Source organism: Opisthocomus hoazin, chromosome 11, assembly GCF_030867145.1.
Source record: "Opisthocomus hoazin isolate bOpiHoa1 chromosome 11, bOpiHoa1.hap1, whole genome shotgun sequence".
In the NCBI taxonomy this organism is placed as follows: Eukaryota; Metazoa; Chordata; class Aves; order Opisthocomiformes; family Opisthocomidae; genus Opisthocomus; species Opisthocomus hoazin.
Genome location: NC_134424.1, coordinates 15,208,689 through 15,236,170, shown reverse-complemented (window position 1 = coordinate 15,236,170; position 27,482 = coordinate 15,208,689). Strand labels below are relative to the sequence as shown.

The 27,482-nt window shown below is 34.4% G+C and overlaps 1 protein-coding gene across 14 annotated transcripts in view; it reads right to left on the bottom strand.

Annotated features, from left to right (window-relative positions):
• The window catches only part of ERC2 (ELKS/RAB6-interacting/CAST family member 2), a 557,034-nt gene that overhangs the window by 115,280 nt on the left and 414,272 nt on the right, over positions 1-27,482 (bottom strand). For all 14 annotated transcript variants that reach the window (XM_075432855.1, XM_075432854.1, XM_075432857.1 and 11 more), the window contains 2 exons: positions 19,925-20,059; positions 4,333-4,398 (listed from right to left, as the gene is read on the bottom strand). In XM_075432855.1, coding sequence (XP_075288970.1) covers positions 4,372-4,398; positions 19,925-20,059 — 162 coding nt within the window. In that variant the 3' untranslated portion in view covers positions 4,333-4,371. The remainder of the gene's footprint in view (positions 1-4,332; positions 4,399-19,924; positions 20,060-27,482) is intronic.

Below are 27,482 nucleotides of genomic sequence, written 5' to 3'. Positions count from 1 at the left end.
CCTGTCTGTTCCTTAATGAGTAACAAGCTCTCTATAACCTTACAACACATTCTCGTCCTGCCACTCCACATTTCCACCATCATTTCATGTCGCTCTTCTGTAGTATTTGAGTACTGAAGTGGTAAAGTTTAAAAGGACTTCACTGATTTTTAACTTACCACTTTTTGAACAATTAGAGGACCAGTCTGCACTATCCCTACTTAGGCAGAGTACTACCTCACGGCCTCAGGAAAACTTTCTATTGCACAAGACTATCTGCGTGCTACCTAAACCAATGTTAGCAAGTCCATATAATCAGCATAAAATTAGACTCGAAACAAAGCAAGTTCAGAAGCTAAACTTTTTGGTATCTCGGGTGCTTTCTGTTTTGTCGAAAAAAAAAATCCTCAAAGAGAAATCAACTCCAATTCAAAAGCATAGTGTTTATTTTACACTACTGCAACAAAAAACAAAGTAAGGTTTCCTTAGTCTCTTCATAGCCAGTTTTCAGAATGATTGTACACTTTGTACACAAGGTTTTTTTAAACCAAAGCAAATATGTCTTTGAGACTCTGAAAGGACATTAATATGCTTTGGTTCATAAACAAAATTGTGTGTCACAATGGAACTGCTGCATTCACAGTTTATGTAATTTAAACTGTATAACTAAAAATTATGGCAAATCTATGAACTATAAAAAAAGTAAGGTGAAGGACTTTTTTCTAGAAATCCACATTCTTGCAGTTCAAATACTTCTAAAATTAAATTGTTTCTAACATTGTATTTTCCTCTCCAATATAAAATATATCCCTCATTTTCATTCTTGTTGGGTTTCTTGGTTTTCTCACGTTCACAATTTGCTTTTGATAGAAGTCTGCAATAAAAAAAAATACAGTGAAGCTTTTCTAAACAAAATATACAACCAATTTAATTGTATTGTCTGCATTTTCATATACACACAGCTGGCTGAGATATTTAATGTCCCTCAGTCATACTCAGGATTTCATACCCAGCCATGAAAATCAGAATACAGTGAGAGAGGAAGAATGGTAAAAACATGTTCAATCCCATGAATTAAGGGCTGTTTTAAGAGTCCTTACATTATGAAGAGTGAAATCAGCTCATTCCCACATGGAGATGAAATATCCACCTCCTTCCTGTTCCATTTATCTAGTCTCCAAATCCATTTCGTAAGGGTGCTGAAAGTTCACCAGTCTGACCACTCATCCACCCTACTACTACCACACAAAAAGAGTCGACTCATCCTGCCTAACCCTGCAGCCACAGCACTACGAAGACAACCGGAGTGAACTGTGCACCCATCATTCCTGGTGGAGAACAATTGTTCAGGGAGTTTTATCGCCTTGCCTTGGTGAGAATAGCATCCAGATTCCTCTTACGTGCACTGTCAAAAACACAGGACAGAGCTCTCTGTAGTGAAGAGTTTATGCCTAGAGCTTTAAAACTCTGCACAGAAATGTATTTATTGTAATCACTTGGATATTCTACTCATGTTAATGATGCCACTTTTAAATAGTAATGCACAATTCAAGACAGTTCATTTCACCCTGATTACTAACCATTCGAGCTGTTGAATTCATTTAGCTTTGAGCCATATGCATCCAAGACAAATCTTGTGTCTTATTTAAATAGCAATATAAATTATTAAAATGTTCCAAAACTAAATGGCAGGCACTATTCCTTTCAATCCATAATTACAGCATTATAAAGTGGATTCTAAAAGGAATATCACACAGAAAATTATAACAGAACTAATTACAATGTCCAGACTTTTAAAAAGCAAATAAATGTGGAAAAATGTGTATCTTACACAGAAAGTGTCTGCAAGATTCAACTGTATCTGCCTTTTGACTGTCAGTGTTGATTGTAAGTAGAAACAGAAAATAATCCAGTTATCCAAGCCATTAATTTCCTTCACAGATCCAGGGCTTTAGACTATATATAAGAAAGTACCATACAGTTATCTTACAATCAAGTAATTTTTCACTCCTGCCCTACTCAAACATCAGAAAGTAGGAATAAAGACCTGGAAACTAGTTTACGTCATAAATTCTACTACTCAAGAATACTTCTGAGAACTAAATCCAGTTTTCCTCTGGTTTAATACAAGAGCTGAGTAGCTCGGTTCTACCTGAGCAACCCCACTGCAGAGCTAGACGAGTGGAGATGAGATAGCCAAATCAAGCTGTTAGCTCTCCAGTCTGCGCAAAACAGAACAGTTTATCCATTACTTCTTCTAAGTATATATTTTGCAAGTATCTCTTTTGTAAGATATGCTTGCAGCTCTTAATAGCAAATATGAAGAAATTTAGCACTATCACACATTTTCAGAAAGGTTTAGTGGTCTGAGACTGAAGCTATTTTTTTCCCCTAGGGAAGGAGGTGTATGACATGGGTTTTCACCTCACATTAGCCATTCCGACACCATGGCTATTCCACCTACAAGGACAGGTCTACTCACAAGTTAAGTCTGACAGGCAGGCTATACCTCCTACCAGCTATTTGATACACTACCTTTGCAGTAGTATACTACCCCTGCCCAAAAAGAAACAGCAAACAAGTTCTTCATCAAGGGTCTGGTATATAATGATACCAGATAAATTATGTTGGCATTTGAACAAAAGAGTCAGAGAGGAATGTCTGATTTTAAATTGGAAATACATATGGGCCTGGAAAATAAACAAAGATCTGCTCTCCACACCCAAAACAGAAGAATGATGCTGACAAACAGCTGAAAATTACATTACTTTTAAATAACATCATAAACTGCTATTAAAATACCATGCAGCTGCAGTTAACAGAACTTGCTAATTACTTCAAACACAACACTAAGGATACCCATAAACCTTTTTACATTCTTATGTGAAAAAAACAATTCCAGTTTCTTTTTAAGGCTACTTATGTTCAGGAAAGAAGAAAGAGGAACTAAAAGATTTAGAATTTGAGTCACATCCTTTCCTACTGCTACCACATGCAATATGTGCGTCCATAAACACAGAGGTTACCTACATATACAACCTGTGCAAGCATGACATTTAAAATTGAATCAGAAAACATAAAACCAAAAAAGTTTATAACTACTCTCTAAAAAACCAAGGTTGCTATCTTATAAATGTTAATGGTACCACAGTGCCCATTATTTGATTTTACAACTATTGAATCTTAAACTTCTCTGTGACAGAAAGCTTCAACAGTTGGTTTTTTTTTAAATAAAATACAAAATATTCATTATGGATAGCACTAATTTTGCACCTCATAACTATTCTAAAAAGTAAGTATATAAGAATAAAAATTATTCCTGTCAAATAGAACAACTGACTTGTAACGTGGCTTATAACACCACTGGAAACAAAACAAGTTATACAGTCTTCAACCTTGGAGTGACAGGGACCAAAGTAACATAAGGTATGGCAGCTTTAATAACATGTTAATTTTTACTTATGTGAGTAGATTTTGTTCCTCTGAACAGTCCTACTGTAGTAAATAGAATTGTTCCAGTAAGAAGTAGTGACATGAGCAACATTTTCTATGAGCAAACCATCAGGCCTGATGATCTTAGCAATGTTGAGACCACAGTGATCATGAGCTACAAATTACCTACAGCTTCAAAGGCAAGCACCAAAAAAGTGGATATGCCTTGATCAGTAACTGACACACAGTGACAACACAGCATTTGCTCAAAACTGAGAGCGACAAATAAGCTGCACTTTGTGCTCTTAAATATCACAACCAAATTACTGTATGAATGTTAGTCCATCAGATTATTTCAGGCAAAGAGCATTTATTGCACAGACAGATTATACTTTCTTTATTAAGCATCTGCTGCTTATTTTCAAATTTCATTTAATTACATTGTAGCTTCATAGGTAGTCTCATTTTTTCCACGCATATTATAAATTCTGTTCCAGTAAAATCGTATGCTTAATCTGTGGCAAACTTTCTTAAGTATCAAATTTTCATACTCATTCTGCAAAGAGATTAGCTTTCTTACAGGGATTTTCAAGATGTTACAGCAGATTAATACTAGTTTAAAGAAATTCTTACCCATTGAAAACAGGAAATTGTTTAGGCAGATACAAACAGATACAAATACACTCTTTTTAAAGTTTTGTACCTACCTACACATTTAGCCACAATAGGCTAGGAAAAAAAATTAAACTATTAGACCATTAAACCATTAGACATAGTTTTGTACTGTTCATTGCATATGACAAATAATTTTTTACATGGTTCACAAACACGCTTGTCAAGAAACACAGCTCCATGCAGTTTAAAATAAAACAGTAAAAATTAGACTGAAAGTTGAAAGAGATAGAAAAGAGATTTTCTCACCCCTCAAAACAAAACTGGAACTTTGGTTTATAGGAATGGCTATGCCCATATACCCTCCTCATCATCCTGCGTGCCAGACATTAGGAGATGCACAGAGAAGAAGTTAGCATTGGAATGAAAGAAGAAAAGGTTAGTTACTTTGGTGCATATAAAATACAGTTTTCTTGACTGTTAAAGACATTATTTTTTTTAAATGTAAGCTAGCAAAACCAACTGAACAAATTTGTATTACATATACAAGAACCTGCATCTATAGCAACCACAAAAACAAGAACAATGACGTAAACATTTTTCCCACCCAGTTAAAACAGTGTGTAGGAAGTAGATTATATGATTAAATATTAAAAGATTATCTATTTTTTAATTGCATGCAATTCATACCAACATTGACAGCAGAAATAGATCAAACCTCATAAGCAAACAAAGTAGTTACTTTTATCAAATTGTCTTACATTCTGTTAGGTTAAAAGACACAAAAATGCTGAACCACCAAAATAATCTATTGTTAGCAAATTACACTTTTCCAACATGCAATCAGTTAAACCTATCTTTTAAGCAATCCTTAAACACTGCACATTGTTGAGTACTATTAGAGAGCTTCTCTCCTTTTTTCAATTATTGAACCATTGGGATTACTCATTTATTTAGAGTTTTAATGATAGGTAACATTAATGGCAAACACAAAAAATCATAACAATTTCATGAATTTGTTTTTAAAAGTATTATTTTACTGTAGATATGCTGAAAGCAGAAGGTCTTTCTTTACATTTATTATAAACTTGAAGTTTAAAAGAACAAAATAAAAAAACATGAACTAAACCAAAAGAGTGAAATATTCTTGCCCAGATACATTTACTGAAGATTACATTTTCTATAATGATTCTTTATCTATAGAGATGTGTACGCACATATCTATATCTACTTTTACTGTGCCAAATTCTGATGTGATACTCAGCTTCTAGAACAGAGGTGCACAATACAATGTTTTTCATTTAACTCAGCATTTCAAAATCAAATAAAATCTTATCATTTTAGATATCCTTAAAACTGACTCATTAATATCTTAGAAAGATAAAAAAATTACACTCTACGGTTTCAAAACTGTGAAAGTTAGCTGGTGTAAAATATTGCTGGCACTTAATTCAATCTAAAAAAAATAATAAAATTAATGTTAATTAATTATGATTGAAATAGACAGGATTTTTAGCCTGAAAATACACACTGCCAATATCACTACTGTTCCTAGTCCATTCTTGGAACAAAAAAGAGCTCCCAGATGTCAACTGTTATTAAAAACCAGATGTTAAGATAGATGTCTTGCATGTTGCTGAATTAAGTAAAGAAATCTGACAGTCCACTATAAACTTAGCTATCATTTAACACAGAAGAAATGTGGGTAAATTTTTTACAGTTAACTTGCAACACGTCTTAGTTATAATGTCTGCACAACTACTCCACAAAGCAAAGACACCGTAAACCCTGAATATTCTTATTTCTTTTTGAAACAAAGGGACAAATTCTGTAAAACTTCCAGTGAGCTGGGTTCACCTCCCAGAAAATATGAGTCCTTTACCCTGAATTCTACAGGAGCTACTTTTATTCAGGCCTACAAATGCTAATTAAATTTACTTTGAAGTTGAGAAGAGTTTTGCCAGAGTAAAGGTTGAAGAAAACTGAAGGATTTCTTTTCCACTGAGTAGTTTGATCCTATTTCACTAACAGAACGCATTAGGTTAATCTTTGGTGATATCTTTAAAAACAGTAAAAATCAACAAAATGGGCAATTCTACATTTTCAGATGACTCCTCCTAACTACATACAGCTGTTTTGCTGTTCAGTGTATTTTAATTCTTCAAACAGGCAGATGTTCATTGTTCCTTCAATTATTTGTGTGACCTCTTTTTGGCAGAATTCTACAAGAGTTTAAAAATCAAATACTTTTTAGAGTATTATGAGAAACAGACAGACTATGTAGTTTGACACTGATCCTGATACACAATAAGCAATAAATCAAAAGCTGGAGCTCAGTTAATGTCAATCAGTATCGCTTTATTGAGTACTGGTCCTGTCAAAATAACTTTCTATCTTTTTCAATAACAGACTCTTTTTGATAAGGTAAGTGCTTTGAAATAACATGCCAAGATTTGTGCAAGGCATTTGACTACGTGCCACAAAACACAGTGACAGCAAAATTAGCTCTGTATAGAATGAATGTTGCTGGAGAAGGAAGAGGACCTGCAGATATCTTTTCTCATCCCAAACTTGTGCTGTATTCCCATAATCTGAGAGAAAAGTCTAACGAAGACTGCTTGGAAAAGAGAACGTTTAGCTGAATAAATGTTATCAGCTGCATAAGCGTACGACTGAAATCATGTATAAAGCGTCATCATTTGAAAACGTACAGGGCAAACTTAGAAGATGGGGACTACATCTGAAATCAATGACATCAAAAAGAGCTTTGCAGATCGTGGTGGAAGTGAACATGTGATACAAAGTTGAATTTACAAGGACAAATATAGGCAGAGAAATAAAAATCAAGAAGTTCGCTTTATCTCTATGCAGCAGAATGAGACCATTAATAGAACTACACATGTGGTGCTCATGTCATACTCTTGTGAATATTTGAAAGACTGTAACCAGATCAGGAAACAGCTACAAAATTATTGAAGAATAAACTTGGCAGTGAGAAACAAAAGACGCTCAACCTAACTGGTCACTCAGAAAATATTAAAAGATTGTTTGATCACTATTAACTAACACATACAGAAAAGGAGACAGCTTTTTTCTCTAGCAGGAAAAACTAGACAGAGATTTACAAGATGTAACTACACTACAAATATGGTACATATTTTCCAATAGTTCATCAGTTCTGGATGACTTGAAGATTTCATATCAAGACTTAGACACTTTATAAAAGATACGGCTAACTGTATTCAAAATAATTTTTAAAAAATTACAGATTTAATGAAGAAATTATTGAGTGGTCAGGTCCAGATTATGATCGTGTACCACTTCATCTTCAACATGTACAATTAATAAAAACCCTCTTCCATCTTTCTTCCTCACATCTGTTGTAGTGAGAATGTCTGTGCCATGATCTTACTCTGTACACAAATAGTTTATTATGTATTTTCCAATTTTAGTAATTAACAAGTTCATAAAAAGTTAAACACAGTCATCTATTTTGACAGACAACCGAACAGAAAAAATAAACTGTTACTGGATTTGAGATTTTTAGTACTAAGAGCAACCTCAAATCCTGTTTCAACATACTGTCTTGTTTTAAAAATCTGTATCCATATAGTATTTTGACTTGATTTATATCTATCCCAGAAAACCTGTTCCTATCTCATTTTCAATTCCATGCACTAATTATTTATAGAAGATAAATAGACTTGCACTAACCTAAGCAGAGCTCATCCACTTAGCATCCATATTAAAAAAGGCCAACACTTGATAATTATGTGCTTTATTACCTAATATGTTATTGTTTAGTTAATTATGTCATAAATCCATGCTAGGTAATGTACTGACCTAAAAATACTTGGCACTTGATGACAGCTGAGGAGAAAAGTACAATTCCTACAGATATCGGAGAATGTCAACCCTCTTTTTCATTAAAAAAACAGGATTAAACCAAAGAACCTTAACGTCACGATATGTGCTGTCACTCTTTAATCTCACAGAAGCCAGAATGTACAGATGCAAGATCTTAAAGGAATATTAAAAGAACTCATTGATCACTTACTATTCCCATTATGCAGACAGGTTGTTTTTAAGCCTGCACTACCACCTTCCAGTGCATTGGAACAAAGTTATGAGATAAGGCTCAACTATCTTTGTCATTCTGCTGCCTGTTACATTTTGAGAAGTGCATATTTAATGGCGTAAATCCTAACTTAGTGTTATAGGCTTTAAGATTTTTCTGTATGGATAGGAACAACTACACAAAAGCACTGGATAAAAATCATGTAAGAATCAGGACGGTAGTTTTTACTGGATTTACAAATAAACCATTCTATCAGGAAGGTAAGGTTTGGTACCTCAACACAACCAGATAATGTAAGAGAATACAGAATTCTTCACTGATGTTCTGAGACAAATGATGTTCATTACCTATTTTTGCACTCTTGACACACTGTGAGGCAAAATTAAAGCTGCAGTTATGCCTTATCATTTATTAATATTGGATCAGAGTCTTCCAGAAATATGCTTAGTCTTTCATATCAGTGTGTACCCTGAGAATCATTAATCTATGGCCCTTTCAAACAATAAACTATAATCAAGCAATTTTTGATGAATTTTTGTGTACATTAACTGCTTTTTAAATTTGGATCTTTGATTGGTTTATAGGGTCAAGAACAGCAATTCAATGACAAAAATGGCAAAGCAAAATCTCAATTATAGACATGCAAAAAAACCCCCCAAAATTCAAGAAATAACATTTGAATTGATAAATTAGTATACACGCTTAATTATGACAAAATTATTATAAATCCAAAATATTTAAGGTATTAAATGCCTTGCATTTTTAGGACTGACATCCAAGTCTCTAATTTGGACTAAATGGTATAATCTCCAGTACTATGAAAGCCTTGGTACATGGGCTATTTATAGATTATTACTTCATTGATTTTATCTCATCCTTTTGCTAGTCATTTCTTTTTTCTGTGCTGCTACTTATCACATTTGCTTAACTTCTTAAAAAGAAATATCTGGTGCTATCAAATACAATTTGCTGTTCTGATCCCACTGCCACAAAACCTAATGTTAAAACCTCAAAACTGGCTTCAAAGTAGCAAGATGAGGAACTTCAAGAATAGTGCTTGGAAAACACTACGCACAGATGTAGAAAGCTCGTATAAAGATATCTTCTGTTTTATTATTGAAGTGGCACACAAGTATCTTTATAAAACGCATTCTTTAAATAAAAATAAAAAAAATCTTAATCTCCTTTTAGACAAAAGCTTTTGCAACCCAGGCAACATTAAAAACATAAGGAGTTAAGCTTTTCTAGCTCTCTTCCCACAGTAGAAGACCCTTCCTGACAAGGCTCATCACATTTCCCTTTCATGTGCCGGCATGCTAAGAATTAATGTCTTAACCTGAGTTAAATAAATCTAGTGATAACCTGCTCATCTCTTGAACTAACTTCTGATGACTGATTTACACTACTCTCCTTACTATCTATAGCTACTAATGGGTCATTAAACGTGTAACTACTGGCTCTGGACTGTGAAACTGTCCTACTTACAGCAAACAATTACATTAACAAGTATTTATTTCCCCTTGTGACACAGAAATCTACCTGCTAAGTAATGACATTTCTTTCAAATCAAGAACTTCACCTAACATCAGAATCCTTCAGAGCTTAGACAGACTTTTATCTGCTACTCAATTTCTAGGGGCAAACATAGTTGAGTGCTAATCTCATGAACTCTCCATCCACAAAACAACTGACTACAGAAGAGTTTTGAGCAGGAATGATTTGAAGAACTGAGCCTGTGACTGGGAAGGGGAAAGACTTGGAGTGGATCCGTTTAAAGCTTTGGTCTGTACAGTTTTCAAGGTCTTTATTTTATGTTTCATTTGTTTATTCAAAAGGTTTAATAAATCTTAAAAATTGCTTCAGCAATATGGATTTATGTCACAGGTCTATTTTCAAACCTATCCATAACAGAACGGGTCGCAAGTAACCATGCATCATCCATTTCTGAAAATGACCATAAAACCCATCTCACCATTTGTTCTATTTGTATATAGTTACATTAAAATCAAACATAAATACTGGTGATGGGGGTAAGTGGAAGGTTGTTTCTGACCACTTACATTGCAACACCCAGACTAGCATTAACATGAATAAGATGTTTCACCAGATACTCATGCATTCTAAAGCTTTATCGCTAGATGAAGCGGAAACCCAATACATCTTACAAGAAGTGGTCCGTGAAATCAGATTTGCAATGCAAAAATTTATGGTCCCCTTTGTAGTGAAAGCCTGTGACATGTTATCTCACTTAAGTAACCAGCGCCAGATACGCAACTTTTGTTATCAAGTTACTGTCTCCCAGAAATGCATTTTTGGCTCTTTCAGCTGGTCTCAAGACCTATTTTAGACTATGATGGTGGCAGCTAATTTTTCTAGTAAGAAATATAAGATAAATGTAAACCTCTATATAAGTGTTGTATATTCTAACACACACATTCAGGGGAAGTGAGTGGGACAGGTTTCTATAGCTAAACATGATCTCAAAAAATTCTTCCATATGTGGAAAAGACTGCAAAGCTAACATATAAATATAGATATATATAAATATACACACTGAGCAGTATGTATACATTTATATCACATTCATTAAACCTCAAAACATAAAATAAATTCATTTCTGTAAGCAAAGGAGAGGTATAACTTTTGAATATACAAAATCCATCTCCTGGAGGTATCATCGACAGCAAAACCTATTTTCTACTTGTTACTTTTAATACAGCTCTAGTTTAGCTAGTCTTTACTCAAATTACAAATTTAATAAAAGGTATATGAAAAAATACCTGTCTAGAATATAATTACAATTAAGAGGTAGGAATAACAAAAGCATGAAAAAATATTACAAATTTCTGTTGGTTCTTACTTAAATGAGAAACCTTAAGTAGAGCACAATGTTTGTAACTGTAAAATGGCAGTATACCAAAATCAAGAACTAGAGTATCCCTGAAAGACAGAATCAAACTCAGAGCAGACTCTCAAATTTCAAGGCTCTTTCTTTTGTTCCATCACAATTACAATGTAATCTACAATGAAATTTATGTTTGAAATCAGTCATATTATCCTCAAAATCTGGGCAAGCCTCTCTGGAAGACTATTTCAGTTTTAAAGTAAAGTAGATAGAAATACCTAGACAGATGTCAGAGGCAGGAAAAATTCTCTATATCTACTGAATTAAGCATATGATAACACTTACTGACTTTTGGGAAATGCTTAGACAGAAATTATATCCTCAGTAGAATAGAAGTATTTGCCATTCAGTAGTGTGTTTATAGTAAAAAATATATCTATAACTCCACACAATTTAATTTGAAAATTGACTTTTTAAATGGTGACCATGATACAAATAGTATTTTATTGCATTCAGTTCCACAAGTCTGAACAATGTGTGATATGAATCACAAGTTCCTTGTTCCAGAGGGACAAAATGCGTAGCAAAGATGAAAAATTGGAGGAAATACTTCAAAAAGTAAAAGCATTTGACTAATTTGCACTGCACTCCTGAGATCTCAAAACACTAATTAATTCAGCACAATACTAATTATTTACAGTGGATATGCCTGTGATTGTTTATACTGAATTTACCAACCAGCAAACCTTGCCCTGCCTAAATTCCTAAATTAAATAAATCCATGTGACTCCAATGAGCTTAGTGCAGGCTCAGCACTGTGCTAATGCAATTGCTTGCTTCCTTGCAGCTCGAGGCACCAGCAGAACTAGTTCACGTACGTTTAGTGAACAAACAAGAGCAAGCTCACACCTGCCCAAATACAATGTGTAAACATACAGGATAAAGAAACACACAGAATATTAAACAAAATCTGGGTCAGGGGAGGGGGCAATAATTCCCACTTACTGCATTAAACAGCTATGTCATAACACTTCTATATACTAAAATGTCACTGGTGCTTTGGGTTTTCCGCTTATTTTTGTTTCTTCTTTCCTGAACAACTAAAAGACAAAGTTTTAATGTTGCAGAAAACTCCTAAACATGATATTTTAGTTTTCCAGATACTAAACTTCTGCTCAGAATGAACTTCCTACTCACAGTCCAGAGAAATTTGAAGAATTTTACGCTTTTCAAATAACCACGGTTATCTGAATAAGCTAAAACAATCTGTTTTGTTTTATGTTTGTCCTCCTTTTAAGTTCTGTTGTTTGGTTTTGTGGGTTCTTTTAATGAGAAATCCCAGTTCCAGTATTCCTGAGGCCTATTCAGGAGTTTGAGGTTGGCAGTTATCCAGCACGGCCACAGAATATAAAGCTTTATGCTAACAGCCAGGGCTGCCAAAATACACAAAGTAGCATGCGCTCCTTTCCCCTAAAATTATATGTGGATCAATACAGCGATTTGCAGATCAGGATCCAGACACTAAAATAATAACCATTGTTTGACTGTCCTGTGGCTCTGATTTCAAAGTCATCCACCTCGAACAAAATCCCATCTGACCTGTTCAGAGTTTTTCACATATCGCCTTTCAGCAACTCCAAGGATATTTAGCAGTTCCAGCTGATGAACAAAGACCTGTTGCCAAGACCAGTCACCACTACAAATCAATAAACACTTTTTTTGAGAGCACATGGTCTTGAAAAAGTCAGGTTTTAGTGGCATACTCCTACTTTGCAACAGTCAGATTGTTGTCAAGTTCTGTGCATCATTGCACGTGATTTCTTTCCTCAAATGAATGAGTTTACCAGCATACTTTAAAAAATCTTTCTAAAATGACAGATATTTAATACTAAGACAGCTATTAGATAGGTCTTTAGAAGCTGGCTTTCTGATTGGAAAACGGCAGTAAGGGAAGCTTCATAGATACACACTGCCCCATCACTGTCCTAATAAGGAGGACTTTTCCTGTAGACAAGAGGATAGTTCAGAAACCTTGAACTACCTTTCAGGCCTCTTTGCTGAGATTTCAGAGTAATGGAAAACTTCATGGTGAGTTTGTCACAAATTACTTCTAAGCACCACCACCTTGTAGCTAGGCCGTCAAAAATGCTTTAAATAGGAACAAAATCTCTATGCAGCCAGACCACATTAAAAGATGTAAAAAGACATGTCTACATGCTTATGACACCACGTGACATTCCATTTTCAATTACAGCTCCTAAGGATAGGGTCAACTTTTTGGAAAGCAGTCAGGTCCTACAGCCTTATGGCATGCCCTATGCTATTCATATTTTTCTAAAAATCAGATTCTTTTTAATGACAATATCATCTCCCATCATAAAACACAGTTAAAATATATTTGTAGCCTTGTTGACCATGGAGTAAAGCATTCAACCTTAATTCAACTACAGCTTGGGAATTCAGGAAACTCTTATGAGATGAGAAACACTTTACATTTTATGTCCTTAAAAATCTCCAGTACTATGGGAAGTAAGAAGATTTTATAGTTCTTAAAATCATCAGAATTGGCAATGAAGTCCTAAAGTACAAAAATTCAAAATATTTTCAATACAACGAAGGAAACTGAAAGATGATTTGGGCAACTGAGGCCAAGAGAAAAAGGTTTTTAGGAAAAACAGTAAGTATGTAGAGTATGAGATAAGAGAGGCAGGGAGTTAAACAGTAGGCTTTGTGATGAAGTCTACGCTCTAAGGGCAGGACAGCTTCTAAATCTGGAAGTTCAAATTAATTTAGCCATGGGTTTTTTTTGTTCCAGATAGAACTTGGATGCAACGATCCAGATTAGATTACTGTAATGCACTCTACAAAGGGCTACATGTTACAATTCCTTGGAAACTGAAGCTAGTACAGAATGCTTATTAAGCTCATTTTCATGCTAGGAGTATTACACCCTCACTCCAGGATACACACTGACTGCCAAAATGTTTCCAGGTGGAATTTAAGAAAGATTGCCAACTCTTAAGCCAAAACTGAAGAGAATAAATTTAAAGTTTTAGTGCAAAGCTGCAAAATTATCTTTTTTTCCCAAGTTTTTTAAAGGCTAGTAAAAATTGTTAATATTGCAATGTTATTGACATGGCAGCACTCAATCCCCAGAAATTTATTTCTATCAAATAAAAATCAGATGCACTACAATAACTAGGGAACACACCATGACTCACTGAAACATGACCATGTGCATGGGCAGAGGAGAGTTAGAGTCTTCCTATTGCTTGTGAAGTTTTCTTACATGTACCCCAGAGTTTAGGTCCAGACACACAAAGGCAAAAAAAGGTTGCCAACCTATACCTCTCCCTAAACAGAAGAGCAAAAAAGAGGGGATAAAGGCAATAAGTGGCTGGAAACTTGGCTTTGCTCCCTTAGCAGCCGCCAGAAGACCGAAGCACACCCACTACATCTGAAAAAAGGTGCCCAACTAGTTCCTTCAAGAAAGTAAGAGATCCTATCCTTTACTATGTCTAGAACCATGCTGCCACATGCTGCCCATGGCAGGATATGTTAGTAACAGTTATAACAAAACCATGATCACTAAAACAAAATGTCAATACCTGAACAGAACAGCATCACATAAAAACTATGCATATTTAAAGCAGGATGTGTGTGTATTTCTCTTCCAAGAGACTGGTGGTACACCAGTCTCTTTAAAGGGGGTATAGACTCACGGTAGCATATATACAGTGGTTTGCATCAGTAAGTGGGAAATGTATTATTCTTCCTTAAAAATATGTACTCAAATATGCACATGTACATAGTTTTACAGCCATATATAATAACATACATGCATTTCTTTATATAAACGCAGCATATAAATTAGAAAATCTAATGTTAGCCATAGAAATAAGAAACGTTTCAAGATTAACACTGTACATTCAACTGTCTCTTTCTGTCCAGAATTTGTGAGAAAACTTTCAAAAACTCTCACTAGCATTCACTAAATTAAATGGCATTTATGTAACAATATGCACTATTTCTTGTCTCCTTACAAAATTAAAAATGCCCTCTGATGATTTGCAAGTTTATTGTGTGGTTTCAAACCACTAGCAGTACATTGGATTATGGTCATCAAAAATCACATTTCAAGAATTTATGTGTAATACACTACTGAATGGGAAACACAGGTTTGTATGGCACATGGCAATCAAATTGAGGTACAAAAGAATGCTGTATGGAATGGTAAATAAATACAACACAAAGTAAAAAAAAAAAAATCTAAAAATCCACGATTGAAAAATGTCAGCTAAAGCAATGACTTGAGTTCATTCATGATTATCATTGACTGTGCTGTTCTCAAAGATTATTTCAGCACAGATTTTGCTATGGATCTTCTAATTGCTTGCTTTAAAAGTAAACATTTGCTGAGCTGATCCATTGTTCACAGAGTCTGTGGAAATTTAGGGATGGCCGCACTTCAGGAGAGCACCCACTCCAAGCCCAATGCACCAACACAAGATCAAACAAAGTTATTATCATGTGCCACAGATTTTCATCTAACCCGTTCTTAAAGAACTCTAAGAAAGGAGCTTCCATTACATCTATACGAAAGAATGTCCACATTTTCTTTCCACTTCTAGCTTTATTAGACTCACAGTGAAAAAGTTTCCTTTTTTTAATAACTAACCTAGTTATTCTTGGTATAAATTAGATTTCCCACTCCTACTCTTTCTCCAGTGGGCACTGGAACACAATTGATCATCGTCTTTTTACAACAACATTTTATGTATTAGAAGACTTATGTCTCCCTTTTAGGACTTACTAGACTAAACAAACCCAGTTCTTTAAGCCTTCCTTATAGGTCATGTTCTCTAAAACTCCTATCATTCTTGTCGCTCTCCTTTTGTCCCTTTCTAATTTATCTGTCTTTCTTAAGGCATGGTGATCAAAACTGTATATATACAGCTTTTCAGGTGAGGTCTCACCAGCACTCCAAAGAACAGAATAATTGCTTCCTGCTTCTTTTGCAGTATTACCTCAGTCCCAGAATTAGATACAACTTCATTGCAACAGTATCCTATTGTTACCGCATACTATGTGAAACCCATATTTTTTTTCCATGCTATTGCCTCGTCAGTACACGTGACTTCTCCCTTGTATATGGACTTTTCTTAACTGAATTTCAGGTTACTTATTCTAGACTTTCTCTCCAGTTCATTGAGACCGGAGCAGCGTACTGAGCAGTTTAACTTCTCCTATTATGCTTGAAGCTTCTTGCAGCTTGGTTTGTTATCAACAATATTCATGTTTTTTCTATTTCATCACTGAAATAATTTCTAAAAAAATACTCCACAGAAGGAGATAAACAACACACCTCTTTGGAACCCTGCTGTAAATGTCCCTCCTGTCTGACAATGAGTAACAGAAAATTTGTCTGTAGCCTGTCATTTGTATCAATTGCACACCCATCTCATTTTGATTTCATAATTAAATTAAAATAGTGTTATTTCTAGTTACAGCTTTCATTATGGTAACGTATTTTACATCACATATTAATTACATTAACAAATTAATGTATTTATTTGTATATTACAAACATATGGTAGGACAGTGTGAAAGGCCTTACGAATTCAAAGTATGTCACAGTTACCACTTCCTTCTTTCGCCACAAACCAGTTACCCTATCAAAGGAAATTAGATTTGCTTGACATAATTTGTCCTTGACAAATACAGGCAGACTAAATATAGGATGGGTATGCTATGTAACAGCCATCTAGACCTGCATTCTGTTTTAGAGAGTGGCCCAAAACTGTCACCTAGGAAAGAGTACGAGAATAAAGTGAGTACACAGTGATAAACAATCTCATATCTTCAAGAACGTAATGTAAAAATAGCTTATCTGGTCTAGGATAGGAACCACTCACTGGTGATTACAAAAAGAGGATCGGGGCAAAGCAAGTATGAAGGGATCTGATATACACTGAGATGGATAGATAGATAACATCATGCAGTCTGATACGGATGTCAAGCTACTGAAAATGAACAGTAAAAAGACTACTGACTTTCTATTGATTCACTGATTAATAATTTATTCCATAACTTTCCAGGGTCTAAAATAAAGTTATTCATAAATCTTCATACATTTTATGTATAAAGATGAGAACAGTGTTTGCCTTCCTCGACCCTCCAAGGATCTCCTGTATCCTACATGACAGTTGTTGAATATAATCAGAAATAGTTCAGAGAAAACTGAGAATACTAGTACGAGTAAAATAGCTAGTATTTTATGTGCTCTATCTTTAAGCATGCACTCATCTCCATCATTCATATAATTTCTTACGTTTTTTAAGTTCTTAAAGATGTTTTGATAAAGACCTCATTATGCTTCTTATCTGTTCTCTTCCCTGAATAACCTGTTATTGTGCATTGAAAAGCACCTTCTTCACTAACTGTTAGCTCTCTTGCATTGTCTTGTCCCTCAAATTTTCTTTACAAGTTCAGGCTTCTTGAATTAGTTGAAACCAGTGTCTGGGTTTCAGTAACACAGAGGTGGCTGTTACCTGTTTTTTTACATCTCTTTCCTTCATTCTGTTTTTCTCATTCTATTCCTTGCACAAAGCCCAAACCTTTTATTTCATGGTCATTTTCAGACAATTTTGCCTTCTTTTATAAACTTAGCCAACTTGCCCCTGTTAATGAGAAACAGAACTAAAACCAAGACAGCAAGTCCTTAATAACTTTCTCCACTTTCTGAAAGAAAAAGTTGTTCTTAACATGTTCCAAGAACCCGAAAGATTCTGTGCTCTGTTGTTCAGGTTGTGGTTTGGGTTTTTTTTTTCAGTTTGTATCCAAGAAATTGAGTTTTCTTTTATTTACTAGTTCCTGTCTTTAGTACAACTCTATCGGTCATTCTAAAAAAAGCGTCATTTGCCTCTGTCTCCTATTCTTGATTAAGTAGTCTATCATACATCCCCGTTTTAACTTCACCAATGTCTTTCCCTTTTATTTCTATGCAGATATAATGAACTTATAAACTAATTTAGTATCAAACAATGATTCCAAATATAAAAACAGTGGTTTATTTTGCCCCAGAGTTCTCTACTTGAAAAAGAGTTAGTTACTTCTATGAACAGTTTTTCCTACTCCAGATAGATACATACATGGGTAACCTCCCCCCTTGTCCTACTGTGACTGAGTTCCTCCTAAAACTCCTACAGTTTTCAACTCTCACTCGTTGTAGTAGGCTAGTGTCATATAGTGAAAAGAAGCCTGTCTTAAAATTTGAAAGTCTTCTTCAGGCCAGATTCCATCCATAGCTGACAAGCTCTCCACTTACTAAGCATATTCATCTGAAATGAAACAGGGCACCCAGCATCCGCTGGAAACTCATGGCATGCTGGCAGCATAGCTTACATATATGTTTTAATTTCAAAATAGAAATTTGTTTCTTGAAATTTCATCTACTACAGCTCAGCTTCTCTCATTTGTATTTCTTGTGGTTTAGTATTTCACACACATACCTACTTGGATGTACACACACACACTCTATTGTTTACCACAACAAATTTTTTACCTTATCAGACCCAGATCTCAGAAAACAATTACAAATATTAAATATAAAATGTTTGCTGGCAGAAGGGTATTTAAAGGATGAGATAAAGTTGGTCACTAGAATTTGAAATAATCTTTTGGTGTGTATACATACAAATATAATGTATACTTTATATAATTACATAATGAATTAAAGAATTAATTACTTTCAATACTGTAACTTTATAATGATAACTAGCTATAACTAATAACTAGAACATTATTACTATTAGCTATAGCAATATTACAGCTTTATTTTCAATATTATAACTGTAAAAATAAAGCAGATACTTTATTCTTAGTGGATTTGGTCTTTAAGCTTTGCAGAAATAAAAGGCGCAGCAATTTCTGTTTGGAATCATCTGTTTTCAAAGACATCAAAACAATAAACTTTTTGGTCAAAGTGTCTGCTTCATCCAGTTGTCTAGGAATGTACTTGTAACTCTGGACACTTAGCAAATTTACGCCTATTGACAGCAATATTATCTGAAAAACCACATTAAAGTATTCCAAAAGGCAAAATCTTGGCATGCTGACAAACCACAGAACATCACAACTTCCTCATTCCAAACATATACAGTGTAAATATTAATTTAGAACTATGTGACAGTAAATACCATTAATATTCTAAAATACTATCAATAAAAGCAAATTAGTTACATATTTGCAAAAATATTTTTGCTTGAAAAAATGTATATATTTGCTTTTTCACCTTGAGTGGAGGAGAAATAGTTCAATGCTAGCGTGCTCAATTAACATACTTCAGAAGACCATTTTATGAGGACAGTTATTTGTCCTTTCTGAAACACAGGACTAAGAAGAATAATATTCTAAGAAGAATAATACTGAGTTACTAAGCGTTTTTAACCTAATAAATATCTGCAATTTGGTTTATCTTGCCCAGTTAAAAATCACTATTGATTTTAATCTGTATCTATTATTTGCAAGCTTCAACAGAAAGATACTTTTGAAAACAGATTAGAACCATTGGTTTACAAGCTGCCAAAGAGAACTGCTGTACAGGTTTTTCAACACGGATGATTAATCCATTTATTTCAAATAAACAAAAAAATATCGCAAAAAGTGCATACTTCTGAAATCACGAGTAATCACAAAGTAGGAAACTTTTCACTGTTTTTCTACTGGAAAAGCTGACTTATGAAATGCTGAAAATAACTGTAAAACTTCTAAGGAAAGGTAAGAAAGAAAAATAAAAGACACCAGACAAGAAGACAAAATTTTTAAATTCTTTCAGGGACAGAAATAAATACCAAAGCTATTAGTTTTGGTTCAAAGAACACATCACTGGCTTATTATTTTTTTGGAGTATTTATTTTATCATGAAATATCAAAATAATAAAATTCTAAAACTGAAGGTGAAAAAAGTGGCGACTAACCTGATCTGGAGAGGGTCTGTGGTTGGAGTGTTGTGGCCTCCCAGGAGATCGGTGGTGGTGGTGGTGGTGATGGTGGTGATAGTGGTGATGGTCATCATCGTAGTTATCTGCCATCAGTTTCATTCTATTTTGCGTCTGTTTAAGATGTAAAGTGAGACAATTCTATTACATGCTGGAATATATTACTCTAACAGTGTTTTAGGAAGATCTTAGCTCCTTCTTATCTGTCTCTTTTTTTATTTTTTTTTATTTTTTTTTTAAAATAGCTGTAGGGACCGAATAACAGAAGTCCAGGCTGCTGGCTTACAAAGAAAAGGAAACAGAAATAGAAAAAGATAAAGTATGTGAACACATCTTCTCTCTCAGTTTTCACACAAGTAGAATTGCACAAAGAAATCAGAAAAGGATATGATCAAGGATGTTGTGTTTGAAGGGCGTCAACAAAGACATTCAGCTTTTCTAAATTTACTATTTTAGAAGAGTTTCCTATTTTTCCAGTCTAATATTATGTCTTGCCAATTAACTTGTAAAATCTCACTGAAAGAATATTAAATGTACTTCAAATATTTACAGTTAGCTACTGAGGCATGTCAACAACACTCATGAATAGCTATGCTAAAAGCTCTATTTTGGCTTAATTATTTTAACTGTACACTAGGATCATCCTGCTAAACAGTAAAGAATCTGAAAACTGATACAGACACAGGCACTTAGAGAAATCAGCAAATATGGAACTTGACACATATTACTGAATGAAAGTAAGTCTTAGATACAGATCTTGAAAAAAAGATCAACACTTCAGCTACTGCTCTGTACAGATAATAAAATCTATGTCACCCTGAGATAACAAGATACACCGCTGCTCTTTATCACTATTACAAGTATTCCATACCATGAGATACATAGACTGGAATAATTCAAACCTTGCTCATAATACCAAAAATATCTTACTACCAATTGCCCAATAGCAGTGGATACAGTACTTCTCTTTTTCTGTTAGTAGGACTAACTAAGGCTGTCTCAGGCAAACTTGTCACCCTGTAATCATGTACTTATTTTTGCACTAATAAAACCCAGAAGAAAATGCTGTCAACTCTCAAAGACCTTTTCCAAAATTAGAATAATAATTTGGAGGCATATGCAATTAATATCATGCAGATGACTGAAGGAAAGATAGTCTTAACACACTTAATATCATCTTCAGAAATCTCACCTGAACCCTCCTTCAGGAGAAAGGTTGTTCTTGAAGGAGCATTATCTACTTTGTGCCAGTTGTCTATGTGGACATGATTTGAGCTGGTCAAGCACAAACAAGTCTACTTTGCACGTAGAGACTTTTGGTGAACAGTAAACATAAGGGACTGAAATCAATTGCAAAAAGCCACGGTTTAGTTCTACCCATGCTGCAGGGTAGCAGGATTCATGCTAACACCAGTGAGAATGCTAGCTAAACACATTACCCCAAACTAATAAGTTCTAAAGGACCAAACACAGAGATACATTTAAACACAGCTCCTTTGTTTGGGTATGTTCCTATATTAACAGGCTTCCAATTTGAAGTGCCCATGAGATAGCTAGTCTCCCATAGGTTGTAAGTAGGAAAAATTTAATTCCAGGACTATTGTAAATTTATTTTCCTATGAGAACAATCTTATCTCAAAATCTCCATTAGGAAAATCTGACTGGTAAGTATATTTTAATAGAAAATGTAAAAACTCAGAGATTGCTATTAGAGTCCCCAATTTTATTGTTTTTTGCTAAAGTAGAAAAGAGATCTGGGAAAAAAGCAAGATAAATATTCATATTACACAATATTTGAAATATAACAAAATCTAATGTAAGGAAAACTATGAACTACAGGGATCACAGGAAATCCTGATGTGTCTTTTCAGCATTTACATTTTTTTGAAACATCACAGTGCTTCTCAAGCACTTAACATGATGTCCATTAGAAAGATCACAGAAAATCATTTTACAGGAGGGGACCTGTACTCAGTTCAAGTAAAACCCACCAACAACCAAACCAAACCCTTAAGGCACCCACAATAGCAAGATAAAGGAACAACAGCAGATTGGATATGCACATGTTTAGCCACCCTTAGACTCTTTCTGAGCATCTCTACAGCACTAAAACAGCATCTTCTCTGTGTGTTACGGAATGAATGTCCTCCAAAGGTCAAGTGGTGGATTCCTTTCAACAGCAATTGCATGGGCACTATACGGTATCATTTCAATTTTTTAAATGCTATTTTCTGCACAGTTGGAACCATTTCCTTTTCTCCCTCCTGGATAAGTAGGTGGAAGCGTACAGCTGTATGAATTTTAGCTATGAATTTCTATCAATTTTGCCGAAAGACCAACTCAATCTGAATCATCATAGTTGGTCTGTTTGTCTTTAGGTTCAAAGAGGAAGGCCTTTTCAACAAATGAGTGGAAAAGGTGGAGAATTAACAGACAAATAATAACCCAGTTACTGTAAACACTGTAATATCCTACCTCTTTGGGGAAGCTCCTAACATTTTATTAGTTTATTTTCTTATCAATGAACAGCCTTAAATTTCCTACCTTTCAACTGTATTCCATAAAAGAATGTAAAAGTTAAACAAGATGATATATGCAATCCTAAAAGTGTCCCCTGTAATGAGGTGTTGGGGATTAGACGTGTCATGGGATAAGAACTGTAAATGAATGATGTCATCTTTCTAATTTGGTGCTGAAATATAAATAAACCACTTCTAATGTTTCTTCCTTTTGGACGCCAGATTGCAGTAAAATGTGCACAAAGAAATGTTAACACTGTAGTAGGCTTCCTTTAGTGTGCCTGTTGCGGAAGCAAAATATATAAGAAATGTGAAATGAGAATTTCTTTTCCATTCAAGTGATCATCAAACTATGCAAACTTATACATGACTTGTGATTGTCATTAATTTCTTAAAATGATGCTAAATATTTTGCAAAATCTTATTTTTAAAAGCTTTTTGGTTTTATTTGTTAGCTCTTCATAATGATAGCTAATAAGATTTTGAGGTTCTGTTTGTCTTTGCTTTAGCTGCTATCAGAGTGCTATACTTCCAAACCAAACTGTACTTTCCAGGTATGCTTAGTTTTGACTGAAAACATAGTATGATTTCAAACTTTTAAAAGCAGGATGAGGATTTCTGGAAGAGGAACAAAAGTAAAGCCATCCAGAGCAACAACACAATCCTTTCCAGGTCCTTCTAAACAAAATCTGTAACATTACTTCTATTTGCTTCCCTTGCTAACTCTTTTGTCTTTAGTAGGCTTTGAAACACCAGGTATATTTTTATTTGAGAAAGAAATTAATTAACCACATTGGAATTTGCTCAGGACCCCAGGGCTTCACACCCCTACACCTACATACAAGCACATACACAAACACGCAAAAAGATGTATACATTTTAGGACGTTGGTTTATCAAACAGACAGTAAATCCTCATGGTCCGGGTCTCATATCAATGCGTTAGGACACTGCTTCAGTACTGACTGCGAGGGAAAAATACCACCAACTGCCATCATTTCCTTCAACATCTTCAGCATATTTGAAAACTTCCTATGCAAGAACATCCAAGACCTTTTCTTAAATTATTTTTGAAAGCACAACAGATTATTCAGTATGACTCTTCTCGATGATCAGGAAACTCGGTCTTGGATAGTACAAGTCGTGAAAATTACAATGATGAGCATACATGCATTTAAACTGTGCTGCACAGAATTTGCATCTATGTTAGTCTGCTTGTGTTACTCCATATCTGAAATAGTTATATAGTTCAAAATCTTATTCACATTTTCCTCTCAAAACTATTATTATTCATACAGTTTTCCTGAAAACGGAGTTTCTCAAAATTTGCATAGCCACAGCTCTGACAACAAAATTATCATACCAGCAGTCCTTTTTGAAAATGCCTGGTGACCACCAGGCCCACCCCTGAAAAGGAGCAGCTTTTAATTTGGATTTATAGTAGGAAAGAAAAAAATGTTAACTTGTAAAATGCAACAATTCATTAACTGCATCTCCTACAGACCATGTATAGCTTTATTAGTTTTAGCCTAAACAGTTCCCTCATTTTTTTGCTTTAAATTTATTGACTACATTCAATAAATACCGTGTCCATTTTGAAATACAGGAACGATAGAGGAATTAAAAGCAGCTTAAATCTAGGTGCACAGGTATATTAACCCTTAGGGCTTGAAACAGTTGTCTTTGATCATTCAATATCACTGTTTGCTAAGCTGTCAAGGTCATGAATGGTATGCGTAACTGAATTTTTAACCCACTTACCAAAGAATTTATGGTCTAGCACTGTAAGAAAACTGACAGACATTTCTTGTCCTCCTAAAATTCTGTTGAGTTTAAGTAAGGATCTACTGAAGTGAAATGAAAGTCTTTGATTGACTGGTAACAGACTAAATAGCTTAACAGCAATCTGTAACTGTAAAACTATAATATTAAAACTGTCTTTTAAAAAATATTTTAGCAAGGTGGCAATAGGGAACTATGCTTTGATCTGTCATCTGGATCAAGTTAACAATAAAACTCTCATGAATGAGGTTCAAATGAGGAAAAATAGTAAGATTTGTTGCTCTGGGATATAGGTGTAACACCATTCAATAGCTATTACTTTCCTTTGAATTTTCTTCTCAATCTCTCTTCACTAATGGAATTCAAAGCATTTCTAGAATATTCACTTTCAATAGGGTAGGATTTTTCCCTATATAATATGGGAGGGAGGCAGATATCAGGCCTGCAAGCTATCCTGGAAATATCCTGTGGTCTAATTATTAAAGCATGGAATTTAAAATCTAGAGACCCACATTCTAGCCTCTATTTCTTGCAGTCTCACTATTTGAAAACAAGCATGCTAATGTTTCCACAAAGCATTCTGAGATCTTCATGTGTCAGATTTTTAGTTCTAGTCTTCCTGATTTTTACTAATAAATGATATAATCTGAGCTTTTTTCCTAAGACAATAATTTTAGAAAACACAAATAATTTTTTTACTTTGAAATCCAGAAGGTAAGGAACTAAAAAATTGTGTGCTTAAGACTACATAGTTTGCCAAGTTTATCCAGAAGTTGCATAAACTTAGTGGAACTACCCTGAATTTAATGAAAGCATGTGCAACTGCAATTGGTTTCCTAGTATGAATCCAGCGCTTCAGGCCTGAATTCCATTAGCTGAGGGTTAACAAAATGTTTGCTAATTAAGTCAGCTCTGTACTTACTCTCTCCAAATAAAACCAGTTTTCATGTCAGAACATATTTTTACATATTCTTTGAAAACTGTTATCGTCTGAAGAGAAGAATTTCTTCTCATTTCCACTGCTGCACAACACAAAAGTTGCTAACTGCCACAGAATACAATTTATAGCTGATTTGTTATTTGATAAGTTAGTTAATTAAATATTGGATAACAAATGCTGTACTTGGCCTCAAACATCCTTAAAGTTCACCGACTTACATTCATCACTCACAATCTGTTTAAGAACTGTAACAGTTTGCACTAAATGAAGACTTTACAAAAACAGCATATATTTGTTCATTACAAAATACAAAATACTCCAGAATGTAAATTGTTCTGTTTGTGTAACAGAGGAATACAGTCTGAGAAGTAGCTACAAAAGGCATTTCAGAAAGCAACAGAGAATGCTGTGTTTCTAAGTAACCCTTATGGTGACTTCTAAGACCAAAGAAATCATCAGAGGCAACACTGACAATTAAAATTAAATGCTGTGTAAAGCCTGTATTTCTAGAACTTGACTGTTGCTTTTCTTTTTTAACTCCTCAGCAAGTTTCCATTTATTTCAATTCTGTTGTCTGTCCACTACTAAACGTTTTTCTGAGATCAAAAATAACAAGTTCAAGTCTTGGAGGCTCTAAAAACATGTTCAACATCAGTCTCATTTAGCTCCACCCTCTTCGAGCATTTCATGCTTACTAGAGATACATGCATACCACATGAGTGATTTCATAATAACCCAAATCATGAGCTTAATTTGCTATCTAGAAAAGAAATTGAAGAGACATCTCATCACAAAGTTTCATCTGAAACACCTTTTGCTTAAACTTCTTGTTAAGAGATTTTTGAGCACTGGTTCACTAATTATCTAGCTGAAGCAAAAAATATGATTCCAAGGCTCTTACTGTTAAACAGCCTAACCTTGAGACAGCTCTCGATTCTTTTTCATGGTAACACACTTCCCGAATCAACACATGATTAAATGAGACAAATTGTTAAAATACATCCACCAATTCTAGTTTTGACAGAAGGACTTGTGTGTCACTTTTCCACAAACAGGAGGATCAATTAATAGGCCGTTGTTTTGAAGGATCTTTTGCCAATACTAGAGCTGCATGGAAGAAGTTAACTTCAATATTCTTCAATATACTCCAAAGTAATGCAGAGCTTGTATTACTTTATGCTAATTATTCAGGCCACTTCTAACAGCATAATACTAGCAACACAATGCTTATTATTTCCAAAATAAACTACACTCTTGCCTTGAGTCATTAGAAATACATGATAATATTAATTTCAGGCTTTTTTGTTGCTTCTGCAGTGAGTTTTGAGACACCAAGAAAATTCCAGCAGAAAAAAATCTTAAGTTATGAAGACTATAAGTTTGCAAGCACTCATCAGTAACAAACAGATAACAAAAATGTTACAGTATGGTAACTAACTAGGAACTCCAGATGCTAAATAACTATTGTAATCATAACCGAATGGGTGTTGGAATGCATCACTACGGGGTAATGTTTTACTGAGTGGTTTAATTATGCATTTTCTTTTTATAACATCACTATAATGTAATCTATTCTTACATTCCTACTCTTAACTGTATTTTAACATGGGTTTTGCTGCTTTGTTTCCCACCTCCATTGAAGAACACAGTTTTTTCCCTGTTCAAATTCCAAATGCGCTAATAAGCATGTTTTACTTTTCCTGTTATAGTGTATGACTTGTCTTGGAAAGTGTGAGAGACACGATGCATGCAGGCTAAAAGTGTGTATGATACCTTCCTGGAGAAAAGTTTGGCTACTCCTCATTTAACTCTTTTTATTTTTTTACCTTATTAAAAATGTGACTGTTGCATATGAAGTAAAGAACACAGTAAAGCATTTATGCTAAGAATGCATACAATTTTTTTTTCCCATCTATATCTACTTATACATTAAACTTAATTAATGTGATGTTTTACATTAAAATCTTACAATTGTTATAATTTGTAACACATACGTAACTAGAAGACTTGTTCTTCAGGCCCTGTCTGCCCTCCCCAGTTTGACAGGACAGAGAACAGGGACTAAGAAACAGTACTGAGTATTTTCCAAGTTTTCATGAAATCCAACCCTCCTCCCAGGTGAAATATAAAAGCAATTGCTGCTCTATTGAGATACGCTGACTCCTGTGCACCAATGCAAAGCAGCTTCCAATGCAGATCTTTTCAGAGACTTGGATCTGATAATTTAGTGTTGAACATAAGCATAGAAGTTTTACGTATATTTCAGTTCTTTTTTAATTAGAGTACTATTTAACTGA